The 14,917-nt window shown below is 44.3% G+C and overlaps 1 protein-coding gene across 4 annotated transcripts in view; it reads right to left on the reverse strand.

Moving 5' to 3' along the window:
• Positions 1 to 8,355: 8,355 nt before the first annotated feature.
• The window catches only part of LMO2 (LIM domain only 2), a 30,631-nt gene continuing 24,069 nt past the window's right edge, over positions 8,356 to 14,917 (reverse strand). For all 4 annotated transcript variants that reach the window (XM_061381095.1, XM_061381096.1, XM_061381097.1 and 1 more), the window contains one exon: positions 8,356 to 9,367. In XM_061381095.1, the coding sequence (XP_061237079.1) occupies positions 9,148 to 9,367 (220 nt within the window). In that variant the 3' untranslated portion in view covers positions 8,356 to 9,147. The remainder of the gene's footprint in view (positions 9,368 to 14,917) is intronic.

The following is a 14,917-nucleotide window of genomic DNA, read 5'->3' on the forward strand; positions in this document are numbered from 1 at the left end:
TGGCACCCCACTCCAGTACTCTTGCCTGAAAAATCCCATGGACGGAGAAGCCTGGTGGGCTGCAGTCCATGGGGTCATGAAGAGTCGGACACGACTGAGCGACTTCACTTTCACTTTTCATTTTCATGCATTGGAGAAGGAAATGGCAACCCACTCCAGTGTTCCTGACTGGAGACTCCCAGGGATGGAGGAGCCTGGTGGACTGCCGTCTATGGGGTCGCACAGAGTCAGACACGACTGACGCGACTTAGCAGCAGCAGCAGCAAGATGGTTAAGAATCCCCTATTATAGTAATAACAAGAAAACAACCATGTGTTTCGTGTATGCTAAGTAATTGCAGCTACCTCTGAAGTGTATCTTGAGCCTGTTGACTTTTCTCCTTCCTCATTGCAAACACACTCATCCAAGCCACTGTCATTTCTCACTTGGCTTAAGCAATATTCCCCCATCTGGTCTCTCAATAAAAAGCATGTTTAATAACAATAGTGATAATAAAATGCTGCTGAGAATCAGAGTTTTATTGCTGGAAAAATTGCAGGAAAACTGTAAGAGAGATTTATTCTCTGAGTAAGTTTGGAGTGGATAATTTCAAAATCTTTTTCAGCTCTGGGATTGTATTATTCTGATCAGGGAGTTTCAAATTCTCTGTGGAATAGAATCAGTTTTTGTTTTTTGTTTTTAATTTTCAAACCACCATGGACTGATACTTTGGTAAAATACAATAGAAAGTAAAATGACCGGAAAAATTTAAAAATTAGATTCAACAGACACAAGATTATCAAATTGCTTTGAGAGTTTTAAAATGTGTTTTAATTATGGCTTACCACATAATAAAATACCTCAGCTTAAGACAATTATTTATCTCACATAATTTCTGTGGGTTAGAAATTCAGAACCAGCTTAGTTGATTGATTCTGACTTAAGAGTCTCTCATGAGTGACATTCAAGGTTGCAGCCATCTGAAGACCTGACTAAGGCTTGAGGCTCTGCTTTCAAGGTGGGTTCGTCATATTGTAGGCAAGTGCTGGCTGATATCAAGAGGCCTCAATTCCTTTTTACTGCGTGGCCCTCTCCATAGAGCTGACTGAGCATCTTTATGGCATGGCAACTGGTTTTCTCTGGAGCAAGTCAACCAAGAGATAGCTCAGTGGAAGCCACAAAGTCCCTATGACCTAATCTCGGACATCACACTTTATCATCTCTGCAATACACTATTGGTTACATGTGGTGGTGGTTTAGTTGCTCAGTCGTGTCTGACTGGATGGATTTGTCTTATGTGATACGAGAGGAGACCACACAAGCATGAAGCCGGGAGGAAAAACTCTCTGGAGGAACAGACTCACAGACTTAGAGAATGAACTTACGGTTGCCAGAGGGGAAGGATGGGGGGAAGGAATAGTTAGAGTTTGGGATTGACCTGTACACACTGCTACATTTTAAATGGATAACCAACAAGCTCCTACCATATAGCACGGGGAACTGTTCAGTGTTATATGGCAGCCTGGATGAGAAGGGCGTTTAGGGAAGAAAGGATACATGTATGATTTGGCTGAGTCCTTTCGCTGTCCACAACATTTGTTAATTGGCTATTCTCCAATGCAAAATAAAAAAATTTTTAAAAAGAATCTCTGGAAGTATCTTAGGAGACTGGCTACTACAAATGCTTACTCCCAATTTCCACACTTCCCTGTCTGTACACCAAATTTTGAGGAGCAAATTCCTAATCTATAAGAAGCTTCTCATCTTGTAGATGAGGAAACTGAGGTCTGCCTGAAGACATACCTCTTAATTAGAGACAAAAATCAGGTTTCCAGTTTCCATTTCAGCATTCTTTCTATCACATCACATTGACTTCTATCTATTTTACCTGCTGCTGCTGCTGCTGCTGCTAAGTCGCTTCAGTCGTGTCCAACTCTGTGTGACCCCATAGACAGCAGCCCACTAGGCTGCCCCATCCCTGGGATTATCCAGGCAAGAACACTGGAGTGGGCTGCCATTTTCTTCTCCAATGCATGAAAGTGAAAAGTGAAAGTGAAGTCGCTCAGTTGTGTCCGACTCTTAGCGACCCCATGGACTGCAGCCTACCAGGCTCCTCCGTCCATGGGATTTTCCAGGCAAGAGTACTGGAGTGGGGTGCCATTGCCTTCTCCGTCTATTTTACCTACTAATTATCTAAGTGGCATTTGCCTGAACTTCTCACTAAGTAATGAGAATGAATCAGGTGAGGTGGAAAGGCAGTGGGCGGCACTCAGAAGCTGCAGCTGTGGGTTTTCTTAGATCATCGCAAAGCTATCTTCAAGGTGGCCATCAAATAGGATAATTCAGTGAGTCCGGTTCAAAAGCTTCACAATGTGACAATGGAAATGGACTTGATTTAGCTTCAAAGATTCTATTAACTCAGAGAAACGATGATTTTCTGGGAGAATTAACACACAGCCACTGAGAGAGGACGAAAGTCGCTTTAATGCTTTGAAACTTCTTTCAACTCAATTCTTAGATCTTCACAGAAAACATTATAGCTTAGATTCCTGGTCCTATAACACATTTCAGAGCCAGATGATTACATCGTGATCCTGATTTCAAAGGACATGTAGAATTTGTACCAAGCTCATTTTATAAGGTTGAGAAATCACCTGCTCCAGAAACTGGCACTACCAGACCAGCTGAGAAACCTGTATGCAGGTCAGGAAGCAACAGTTAGAACTGGACATAGAACAACAGACTGGTTCCAAATAGGAAAGGGAGTACGCCAAGGCTGTATATTGTCACCCTGCTTATTTAACTTATATGCAAATTACATCATGAGAAATGCTGGGCTGGATGAAGCACAAGCTGGAATCAAGATTGCCAGGAGAAATATCAAGAACCTCAGATATGCAGATGATACCACCCTTATGGCAGAAAATGAAGAGGAATTAAAAAGCCTCTTGATGAAAGTGAAACTGGAGAGTGAAAAAGTTGGCTCTGAGAAAACTCAGATCATGGCATCTGGTCCCATCACTTCATGGGAAATAGATGGGGAAACAGTGGAAACAGTGTCAGACTTTATTCTGGGGGGCTCCAGAATCACTGCAGATGGTGATTGCAGCCATGAAATTAAAAGACGCTTACTCCTTAGAAGGAAAGTTATAACCAACCTAGATAGCATATTCAAAAGCAGAGACATTACTTTGCCAACAAAGGTCCATCTAGTCAAGGCTATGGTTTTTCCAGTGGTCATGTATGGATGTGAGAGTTGGACTGTGAAGAAAGCTGAGCGCCGAAGAATTGATGCTTTTGAACTGTGGTGTTGGAGAAGACTCTTGAGAGTCCCTTGGACTGCAAGGAGATCCAACCAGTTCATCCTAAAGGAGATCAGTCCTGGGTGTTCATTGGAAGGAATGATGCTGAAGCTGAAACTCCAATACTTTAGCCACCTGATGCGAAGAGTTGACTTATTGGAAAAGACCCTGATGCTGGGAGGGATTGGGGGCAGGAGGAGAAGGGGACGACAGAGGATGAGATGGCTGGATGGCATCACCGACTCAATGGACATGAGTTTGAGTGAACTCCAGGAGATGGTGACGGACAGGGAGGCCTGGTTTGCTGCGATTCATGGGGTAGCAAAGAGTCAGACATGACTGAGCGACTGAACTGAACTGAACTGAGAAACTGGCACTGAGTGGACCCTCCTAAACGCATCATTTATATTATCTGTATTTGGAAGGAATTGCTGGCTTGGGACACATAACCTTTACTTCTAAGGCCAAAAGTGTATTTAAATTGTGACAAACAAATAGTACAATATCACCGACTTCTAAACTAAGCTATTTTCACTCTATCATCTCTCCTGTTCTAATTAAATCAAAAACCCGAGACAAGAAAAAGTCAAGATTTCTGAAGTTTTAAAAAATGTTTTACTTGTTAAATTATCAAATTTAAAGAAAAGATGCTAGAATAAAAATAATGCACCTATGCATCCTTTACCTAGATTCATTTGTTAACTTTTTTTTGGCTGCACCTCACAGGAGGCTGGGAATTCCCCGACCAGGGATGGAACCCACAACTTCTGCAGTTGAAGTGTGGAGTCTTAACTACTGGACTACCAGGGAAGCCCCTTGCCTTTAACATTTTTTTACTCATTTGTTTTGCCATTTATTCTTCCTCTCGCTCTCTACACACACGCACACACACACACACATATACACACCACATGTGAATTTTTTTTGAGAATAAGTTCCATATGTCATGACCTTTTAGTCCTAAGTATTTTAGTACCTACCTAATAGTAGGGATAGTCTGTTTTGCAACCACAGTTGTCAACCTCAATAAATTTAACATTTGTGCATTAGTTTGAACTAATCTACCTATTCATATTTCAATATTACCAACTGCCCCTGTGATGTCCTCTATAACTTCTCCCCTCTCTGGTACTGGAGGGAAAGAAAAGGGCCAGGTATTAGATTCAGTCATCAGGTCTCCTTAGCCTTCTTGAATCTGGAACATTCCATAGCCTGCCTTTATTCTTTATGACACCTACATTTTTGAAAATAGAGTTTCATCTCCTCTCTTTTTGAAAATACAATATTCATCATTTTGAGTTTGCCTAGTAATTTGTCTCATACTTAGAGCCAAGCTCTGTCTTCTCAGGCAGAATGCTAAAACAGGGATGGTGTGTCCCCTGCAGAGGATCACATCTGGAGACACACACAGTCCAACCATCCCTCACTGATTACCTGGTCAAGGTGCTGTCCAATTTCTCCACTGAGTAATTATGGATTTCCCCCTTGCAATGAATAACAATCTGTGGGAAGGAACTGTAAGACCATCCAAGTACCCTGCTCTTTCTCTGTTGAAATTTAGCAGCTATTGATACTTCTTGCTTGATTCTGTCATTTCAGTATGATAGTTTCAGAAGGATGACTTTCCAGCTCCCACATTCTCTTCACATTTACCAGTTAGCATTCAAGATTCTGCAGTAAACGAGAGCCCTTTCTTCTCTCCATTTATTTATTATTGGTATGAACCCACAGATTCTTATTTTTCCCCCAACACTTTGTAACTCATTACTGTCCTTCATGATTTTCGTAATCAAATTGCCCCAGATTTGGCCACTGATAGCCCCTTCAAGCTGGCTTCTTTGTCCTCGTTGACATGCCTACATTTTTTAAAGCACTTCCTTATTTTCTAGTGTAATAAGATGTTCCAGGCCCATCTCTTCCTCTGTCCCTCAGAGATTCCTGGGTTTGGATTTTGATTTGCCATGCAGACTCAAAACTGTGGAAAACCCCATCTACCTGTTTATTTACTCACTGGTCCAGCCCCTCTCCAGCCAAAGGTGACCATAATCACCACCACCATGAAAACTCTGGGTTCATTTGACTGCCTGCTCTACAAGGTCGAGGTCTCTGAGTCTTTGCTCTTGTCTGTGTCACCTCCTTGCTGGTTCGGGGACGTTTAAAATGCCCCCAGTAGCCACGCATGGGCCAACTGAATTGTTCCTTTACTTGTGTTTCCATAACATTTTTTACATACCTTTATTATGGTGTTAATCTGGTATCATTGTACTTTGGTTACATTCCTGGCTAGACTGAAGTCAAATATTTTCAAGTGACCTGGGGAGGAAGGTATTTATTTTCCCTAAACTGCAGATGGGAAACCTGAGGTTCAGGGAGGTGAGCCTAAGAGAAGCAGCAGGGCACAGGGTGAGGTCTTGATTACAGCCAACTTCTGCCTGTATTCGCTGTAGGAACTTAAGCAGGTAACGAAGCCTGTCTGTACTTCAGTTTCCCTGGAATCAATGTGGATGACAATGAACAGAAACTGCCACGTGGGGCTGTTTTATGGTGTGAAGGAGTTAATACTTGTCCAACCTCTAGAATAGTGCCTGGCACATGGTAGCTAGCTAAGTCACTTTAGTCGTGTCTGACTCTGTGTGACCCCATAGACGGCAGCCCACCAGGCTCCCCTGTCCCTGGGATTCTCCAGGCAAGAACGCTGGAGTGGGTTGCCATTTCCTTCTCCAATGCATGAAAGTGAAAAGTGAAAGTGAAGTCACTCAGTCGTGTCCGACTCGTAGCGACCCCAGATTCGTAGGACTGCAGCCTACCAGGCTCCTCTGTCCATGGGATTTTCCAGGCAGGAGTACAGAAGTGGAGTGCCATTGCCTTCTCCGGCACATAGTAAGTGATGGGTAAATGTTTGTTAAGTAATTAAGTGATGTCATTGCAATTCAAATCCCAGTCTTATGATGATAAAGCTCCTAGCCACTGCTCTGTTGTAACTGTGTAGGATTAAGATTCCCTGAGAAGCAGTGATTCTATTTTTGTTTCTGCTTAGTGGCTAAGTCATGTCCAACTCTTTGCGACCGCATGGACTGTATAGCCCGCCAGGCTCCTCTGTCAATGAGATCTCCTAGGCAAGAATACTGGAGTGGGTTGCCATTTCCTTCTCCAGGGGGTCTTCGTGACCCAGGGATTAAACCTTGGTCTGTTGCATTGCAGGTAGATGCTTAACTACTGAGTCACCTGGGAAGCCCAGTGACTCCAGACAGTAGTTCGATTAGAGACAGCAATAAAAGGAAGCTGGTTTGGGATATAAAACATGAATAAGACAAGAGGAAGTGAAATATCCCAGGTAACTGCTGAATTAAGTCATGGACTGCGGAAGGGTGCAGGTACCTTGTCCTGACTCTGGGTCTTGGGGCACTGGCTGCACAGCCAAGGACGGACCACCAGGTAAATTCTGGGAGTTGGTCCCTCTCTTTACATGTCCTTGTCTCAAGTCAGTTGTGGGTTAGACATTTGACCCCCTGGGGTGACATCACAGAGACTGTCTATGCATTCACAATTCTGCAAGATGGTGCTACAGACAATCAGAAAAGTTAATTATTACTTTACTGAAGATGGGAAAGGCATTAGCTGAGTTCTTGACTCTTATGTGTGTTATACTACTGTGGGGGTTAAGAATAAAATTTACATTTCTAAAGCAAGAATCATTTTTATTCTTACCTAATAGTTTACATAACTAAAATCTATTATTATTATTAATAATGTCGATATGGTTGAAAATGGTGGATTGCATTGTGATTGTTCTGGCAGATGACAACTGCTAGCTGAGTTACAAAATTATGTAAAAGTTTTCAGTTTAGAGACCAGGGGTAGACAGTGTTTGTCTACCTGTGGAAAGGTTACTCAGGGATTAACCATTGTGTCAAAGATTAGCTATTAACAATTTAGAGCAGACGCTCTACCAAACTGGGAGATGTTGGAGAACATTCTCAAGCTTGAGCATGAGTCAGGAGCATTTTTAGGGCTTGTTAAAACAAAGATTGTTGAATCCCATCCCCAGCATTTCCAACACATTTTTTCTGGGATGGAGCCCATGAATCTTCACTTTTAATAAGTTCTCAAGTGACTCTGATATTGCTGGTTCTGGGACCACAATCGGAGAACCACTTCCCTCTGCTGATTTAGAACAAACATCCCCTCACTGGCAGTCCCTTCCACCACCTGAGTTGAAACTCAGTATAACTAGATTTGATTTAAATAGGCCACCCTCAGCAGTCAAATTTCCCAACCACTTTTAGTATTTTACAGACCAAGGGAGCCATCACTTATTTCTCCAGTAGAAAAACAAACAAAACCCAAGCAAACCTTAAAGTTTTTAAAGGAATATCATGGTTACTTAACTGTAGTATTAGATGCATGTTTCTGATGTCTTGATAATTAAACACATTAAGACTTCGTGATACTTGCCAATATTTTTACGTACCAATTGAAATACACCTGTTAGTCGGTCATTGGGACATTCTTCAACTAGAGACCTGAGAGGTGGTGACCAGCAGGTGGCGCTCTGAGTCAGTTCACGGTGGCCTGGATGCCGTGAAAGGCAAACACGCAGACGAGGTGCCTGCTTTAAATCCTCAAAGTAAGGTTCTTTTAACCACTTGTCATAAAACACCCTGAGACACACGTCTTGGAAAATCGAAGTGTCAAGCTCAGCATCTTTGCCACATTTCAAACTAGGTAATTACCTTCTCTCCCAAAGGGAATCTGTTTTATGTATTTGTGTCCTTTCTAGGTTACAGGTTTCCCAAAGGCAAAGATCTTGCCTTCCATTCACTGCATACAATGCTGAAGTGAAATGCTTGTTTTACAATAACAATCTAATTATTCTACGTCCCTCTGAGCTACATGATGACCTGTTACATACTAATTGCTAGTAATATAGAAATGTGCCTGCCTCCTATAAACCCCACACATAAACCTAAGTTTTATTTGACCTAAAGGTAAATTGCTTATTTACTTCTCCTTTTTCATATAAAGTCATTTTTATGCCATCCCAAATTGTAAGTCATTGCCAAATACACAACACTGCATTTTAGTCAGTCATTTTTATTTTCCGCAGAGTTTTTTTTTCAAACTACACACAACAAATACTTTGATATAATCTAAGATAATAAAATAGTTGAACAACTTTTTTTTTTTTTTTAGATTTACATTTGTATAGAAACAATCTGTGGAATTCCTCACTTCAAAACTAAGGTGTCTAAAAACAGTGATTCATCAGCATTGCTTTAAATAATTGTTTGGTTAAAAGTTGCAGTTTTCATTCTCAACTAAAATGTTGTCTCCATGCAGTGTCCCTTGGGTCCAAAGCTTAAGGCCTTGGGAAGGTGGCCAAGAAGAAGAAGATGGCCACTCTTTATCTCTGTCCTTCTCTCGTGTGGAGGACAGTGGCTGGAACAGGGTTGTCATAAAAACCAGGAAGAAAACAAATCAATTGCACATCTCTAGTTTTCAAGGGTCAAAGACATAACAAGTCTGGGCAGAACTTGTCCCTATCTGTAGATGGAAGTCCCATCATGATGGCACCGCAGCCCCCCACGACTCTCCTTGGCTAATCATGTCAGTTATTACCAGAGGCTGTGGCCACTGTCCCTAAGTTCTCCCCCAAGGCCAGTCACTTTGTGACATTTAAGTTCTGCCCCTTGCATCATGTCACTTGGGTGCTATGTCTTGGTTCTTGGTGCCCAGTTAGAGTCTACCATCCCCTAAGAAATGCCTCAGCCCACCCTCAAATCCCCAGAATGCCCGAGAGCGTAAGACCCCACAGAGACAGGGACTTTTCAGTGAATCTCCACCCCAAGAGGCTGGGGCCCCTGGCCTATATCATCCCATTGATCTTAGTCCACTCGTAGATGTCCTGTTCACACACGATGTCGGAGTTGATGAGGAGGTATCTGTCACCCACGCAGAAATGCTTCTGACAGGCGGCACATTTGAAACATTCCAGGTGATACACTTTGTCCTTCACCCGCATCGTCATCTCGTAGGCACGGATCCGCTTGTCACAGGATGCACAGAGACCATCTTGGCCGAAAAGCCTGGGGGGAAGAAAGAGAGAGAAGCTAAAAAGGCAGGTGCAGAGGTAAGACTGGAAGAAACAGCCCGAGGATGGGTTCCATGATGTAGGTTGAATTTCCAAGATGTCGCGAAGCAAGGAAGAGTTGGGTCCAGACAGACGGCCAACTAATTCATCCACCTCTCCACAACTGACTATGACTAATTCATAGTCTTTCCTAGAAGGAAGAGGGTCCTCTGACATGAAACCATGCCTGGGGCATTTGTGTTTGGCATAACTCGTTCTTCTTCCGAGCTCTCTCCTTGCTTCTAGGATGCCCTAGGACCTGCCTCTGTGAAAAGAGTCTTAACTGAAGTGATTTAAGAGGTTAGCTGTGTGTAAACTGATATAGCCATGATGAAGAAGAGTATGGAGATACCTTAAAAAACTAGGAATAAAACTACCATATGACCCAGCAAGCCCCCTACTGGGTATATACCCTGAGAAAAGCACAATTCAAAAAGGCACATGTACCCCACTGTTCATGGCAGCACTATTTACAATGGCCAGGAATTGGAAGCAACCTAGATGTCCACTGACAGATGAATGGATAGAGAAGTTGTGGCACACACACACACACACAGGAATATTACTCAGCCATAAAAGGAAGGAATTTGAGTCAGTTGTGGTGAGGTGGATGAAGCTAGAGCCTGTTATACAAAGTGGAGTAAATCAGACAGGGGAAAACAAATGTCATATATTAACACGTATATATGGAACCTAGAAAAGTAGGACTGATGAACCTGTTTACAGGGGAGGAATGGAGACACAGATGTAGAGAATGGACACAGCAGAGGAAGGAGAAGGTGGGATGAATTGAGAAAGTAGCATTGACATATACACACTGCCATGGGCAAGATAGATAGCTGGGCGGAAGCTGCTCTGTAGCACAGGGAGCCCAGCCTGTGCTCTGCGACAACCTAGAGGGTAAATCAGGGCAGGGGACATATATATATCATGTATAGTTTTACATACATAATTATGACTTACTCATGTTGTACGGCAGAAACAAACACAACATTGTAAAATAATTTTCCTCCAATTAAAAAAAAAAAGGTTAGGCATGGATTGTGTGTTTCCTCCCAAGGGAACTTTTATTTTAGAAGGGGAGCAGGAGTAAAGCCCAGGGGCCTTCTTGAGAGGAATGCAATGAAATGGGCCTCTTTCTGAGAGTCCCTCCCGCACACTATCACATCAAGGGCTCTAATTCCACCCCCAGGGAGGGCTGGTCATTGACTTCTCCAGAGCCACACAGGCCATTGCACACAACAGCTTCTGGGAGATGGAGGGAGCTCAACAGTGAACAGTCCCTCAGCCACCCGGGGGACGAGCAGTATCTCTCCATATTGAATGGAAGATCCTAATTCAAGATCCTCGCTGGCCCAATGGCATAAGTCTCTGAAAATCTTCTCTTCTGTCATCAAAATCAAGACCCTCCCAAGTCTCAGTTGACTGGTCACTTATTTTAAGCAATATGCGGTGTCAAAGCAGGAGATGCACTATGGTGGAGCCTACCGCATGCTGAGTTGCTTCAGTCCTGTCCGACTGTGCGACCCTATGGACTGTAGCCCTCCAGGCTCCTCTGCCCATGATTCTCCAGGCAAGAATACTAGAGTGCATTGCCGTGGCCTCCTGCAGGGGATCTTCCCGACCCAGGGATCAAACCCGCGTCTCTTACATCTCCCGCACTGGCAGGCGGGTTCTTTACCACTCGTGCCACCTAGGGAGGCCGGAGCCTAGCGCAGTGGTTCTCACAGTGTAGTCCTGGGACCAACCACATTGCATCCCCTGGGAACCTGCTAGAAGCGCACACTCAGGCCCTCCTGACTGAGACCTCTGTGGGTAGAGGCCCAACCGTCTGTCTGGTCCTGAATACGGCCAGGTGATGCTAATGCAGGCTGAAGTTTGAGAATCAGCCCGCACGAGTTGGATAACACAAGTGCTGGTATCAGAAGACTCAGATTCAGGCAGGACCGGCCCTGAGTACCTAAGTGACCCTGTTGAGACCTCTGTTGACTGTGAACTTGTGGAATGACAGTCATCACAGCATCAACCTCACCCGGCTGTTGGAGGATGGAATGCAACAAGTCAAAGCTCCAGTGCTCAAGGGTGAAGCCAACGCTGGCTGGGTTTTAACACATTTTGGGGGTATTCCCAAAGGGGCCAGTCTTGCTGCCTGATTACATGGCATGTCAGCAGGTCTTTTCCATGGGAAACCTTCAGGGAAGTTTTAGGTAAATGGCTGTTCTTCTCAGAAGTTCTTAGGAACTTCAGCGTAGCAGCGAATCAACTGGTAGGCTCTGAGAGGATGTAGAGGCGATGAGAGCAGTTGACAAATTTAGAGCAGAATGAATGGAACCAGGAAGACGTGGTCTGTGGGTAGAGAGCTCGCAGGTACAGACAGGCTGGCTAGTTTCCCTCCAAATCCCACTCTCCATGCGAAGATCTCCGAGTGTTTTCAAGGCCCCACCTGGGTGCAAACTCATTACTGGGGGAAGAACACTTCATCCCAAGATGGCAGATGGTGGAACTGTCGGGAACTGCCACCTTGGAGGTCATGGAGTGGAAAGACAGTTCTGATTTCCTGATTGTTCAGTCAGAGGAGTTTGGGCCTGAGTGAGAATAAACGACTCACAAAACAGCATGCGTGGAAAGCAGCCAACCGCCTGGAGTGTGTGGCCCTTACGGAAGGGGAGCGTTTATTAAAGGGAAATCAGGGGGTAAATTACACACACGTCAGGCAGTTGATGACGGGAAGCATGAAGGACTAATATCTGGGAGACACCTTCAGATCCCAACATCACCTCCAATCAGCCAGTTCTCCTGGAGCCAGGGACATCCTCTGCCTTGGCTTCCGTGTCTTAAGCTGTAAGACAAGAGAACTGAAAGGGAAGGAAGGCCTCTACAGCCCCTTCCAGCTCTGGTGTGCTGAGACTTCACTAAGTGAAAATAAGCTAGGACTTGACATCTAACTTGCACATTCACCTCTGGCACCAAGAATTGGTAACTTAGGCTGGCTATCCCAGAAACTGACCCAGAGGCCAGGATTTATTAAGGATGTGTCATCAGGGAAAACAGGTACAGTGGCGAGGGAAACCAGACAGAAGATGGAAGGCAGGCCAAGTTGCAGTCTTGGGCCAAGTCCCCCAGAAGGGAGCTTTGGCCTGAATGCACGGGGACTCTGGGGTGTAAGTTATGTCTCCAAGCGGCCTTGGCTCCAGGCAAGATTACTAGACTTCTGTCTCTGGCAGTGCCAGCCACTGGGCAAGGTCTGCTGGGCATTGGGTGGGTGGGTGGGGGTACTGGGCAGGCTTCTGGCTTTAACAGAAAGGTGCTGTTGAAGGTAAAACAATAGGGGGTAGGGGCTGCACTGAGCACAAAAATCGTAAAAAGGGATCTGAGGGGATCTGGACTTGGTACTGACATTAACAGCTACTGTTAAGTTCCCAAGAAAACAACATAAATAGCACAGGGTTTATTTGGGTTCAGGCTTCCCTGGTGGCTTAGATGGTAAAGAATCTGCCTGTAATGCAGGAGACGTGGGTTCAATCCCTGGGTCAGGAGGATCCCCTAGAGAAGGGGATGGCTACCCTCTCCAGTATTCTTGCCTGGAGAATTCCATGGACAGAGGAGACTGGTGGGCTGCAGTCTATGGGGTCGCACAGAGTCGGACACAACTTAGCAATTAAGAGTTTATTTAGGTTCTGCATGGGGATCTCCTGATTTTGTGAGGCTAAATGTCTGAAAAAGACTTAAACAGGCCAGGCAGCAACTGGAAACCCTGGGGAGAAGCTCTCCTGGGGTGACGGTGGGGGGTGGGGGGACGGGGGCAAGGACTGAACACCATCCCAGCACACATATCCTCACTCCTCCAACTTGCCTTTTGCAAAGGCGCTGTCAGCTATGTGAAGAATGCAAGCAAACAAGTCCATGGCTGAAGGGCCATGCCTGCAGCAAGAAACGATTTTTCTCCTCTGTCAAGAGGTGTCATGTCTGAAGCTTCCACCTGCCCATTTTAATAACAATAATATAAATATGAAAGGATGGCTGGAAACGCCTGCACTAACACAGAGTTAATTAACATGTTGCCTAGGAATGTAGCAAGGAAAAGAATTATTTCATGTCACCAAGACACAAGTTAATTAACACTGGGTCTCCCAGACTATTTTTTTTTCTATCCTTTTTAAAAATGCAAGAGATTAACAAGCCCAGGCAGCACGGAGTTTTCTTCTTGAATGTTATATAAAACCTCAGAGATAGGGAGAAACCTGGGCTCTTTTGACCTTACTCTATCTGTACTTCATTTAATAAGATTCAAATGATTTGACAGGGATGTAGTCAGGGGGCCCAGTGGGAATCATTTACCCGTCTGCTTTTCCACACTGATTTGGCAAACTAGTAGGGAGGAGAATCAGGTCTCTATTTACCCCAGTTCTATGTTCTTGTTCCTTAATAATAATAATAATAATAAATGGTGAAAATTAAAATCATGATCCTTGGAAACTTGACTTCTTTTCTCTGAACCACCAAATTTGCAAGGACTTTAATCAGGAAATTTAGGGGGGAGAAAAAGCTTATTCTGTCAGTCTCTGGGTAAACAGATAAGCTTGCTTCACCATGGAATTGCCTGCAGTTTTTTTTTTTTTTTTTTTAATGTAAAATGCTCTGAGGGCAGGTTTGGGAGAAAGAGCTGGCCTGGCAGCCAAGGGCACTGGAGTCTAAACAAGCTTCCCTGGGTTGGGTGGTCCTAATGTATTAAGGCTGCATGCTCCACAGACCCTGTACCCCACGAAGATGGCAAAAAAAAACTGACAGCTGCACAGTCGAGCAGGTTTGACAGCAGAGGGCATGGAGTTACCTCTGCTGCAGCTAATATGGAACTGGAAATTTCATATGAAGCTAGAACATTCCAGGCAAAGGCACTCGTTTGAGAATCGGAAAATTCACATAGCCAAACGTATGACCCAGAGTATCCAAGATAGCTTCAGTGCCTGTCTCAGTGGGTGTTCTAGAGTTCCTCTTTTGCCTTTCCATTCTTCCATCACTTTGTTCATTAGGTCGGGAAAGACTCTAATGATAAACGTCATGAGGGTTACTGAAAGACAGCAGCTGACTGAAGCGACTTAGCAGCAGCAACATCTATTTGATACCCATGCACCATGCCAAGCACCTTACATGTACCATCTCATCTAATTCCCACCCCTTCCTGGAAGCAGGTACTGCTATTCTATAACCCCATTTTACAGATGAGGAAATTGAGGCTTAGGAAGGTTATGTAACTTGTCCAAGGTCACAGAGCTAGAAAGCAGTGATGCCAGGGCTCAAATCTACAGCTGACTTCAGGGTCTTCCTGCTGTGACCAAAACTGCTTGGTGTGCTGGGGTGAGATTATACTTTCAATTTTTTTTAATTTATTTTTAATTGAAGCATAATTACAATATTGTGTGGGGTTCTGCCATACATCAATATGGATCAGCCATAGGCATACATATGTCCCCTTCCTCTTGAGCCTCCCTCCAACCTCCCACCCCAT

Source organism: Bos javanicus, chromosome 15 (genome assembly GCF_032452875.1).
Source record: "Bos javanicus breed banteng chromosome 15, ARS-OSU_banteng_1.0, whole genome shotgun sequence".
Lineage (NCBI taxonomy): Eukaryota > Metazoa > Chordata > Mammalia > Artiodactyla > Bovidae > Bos > Bos javanicus.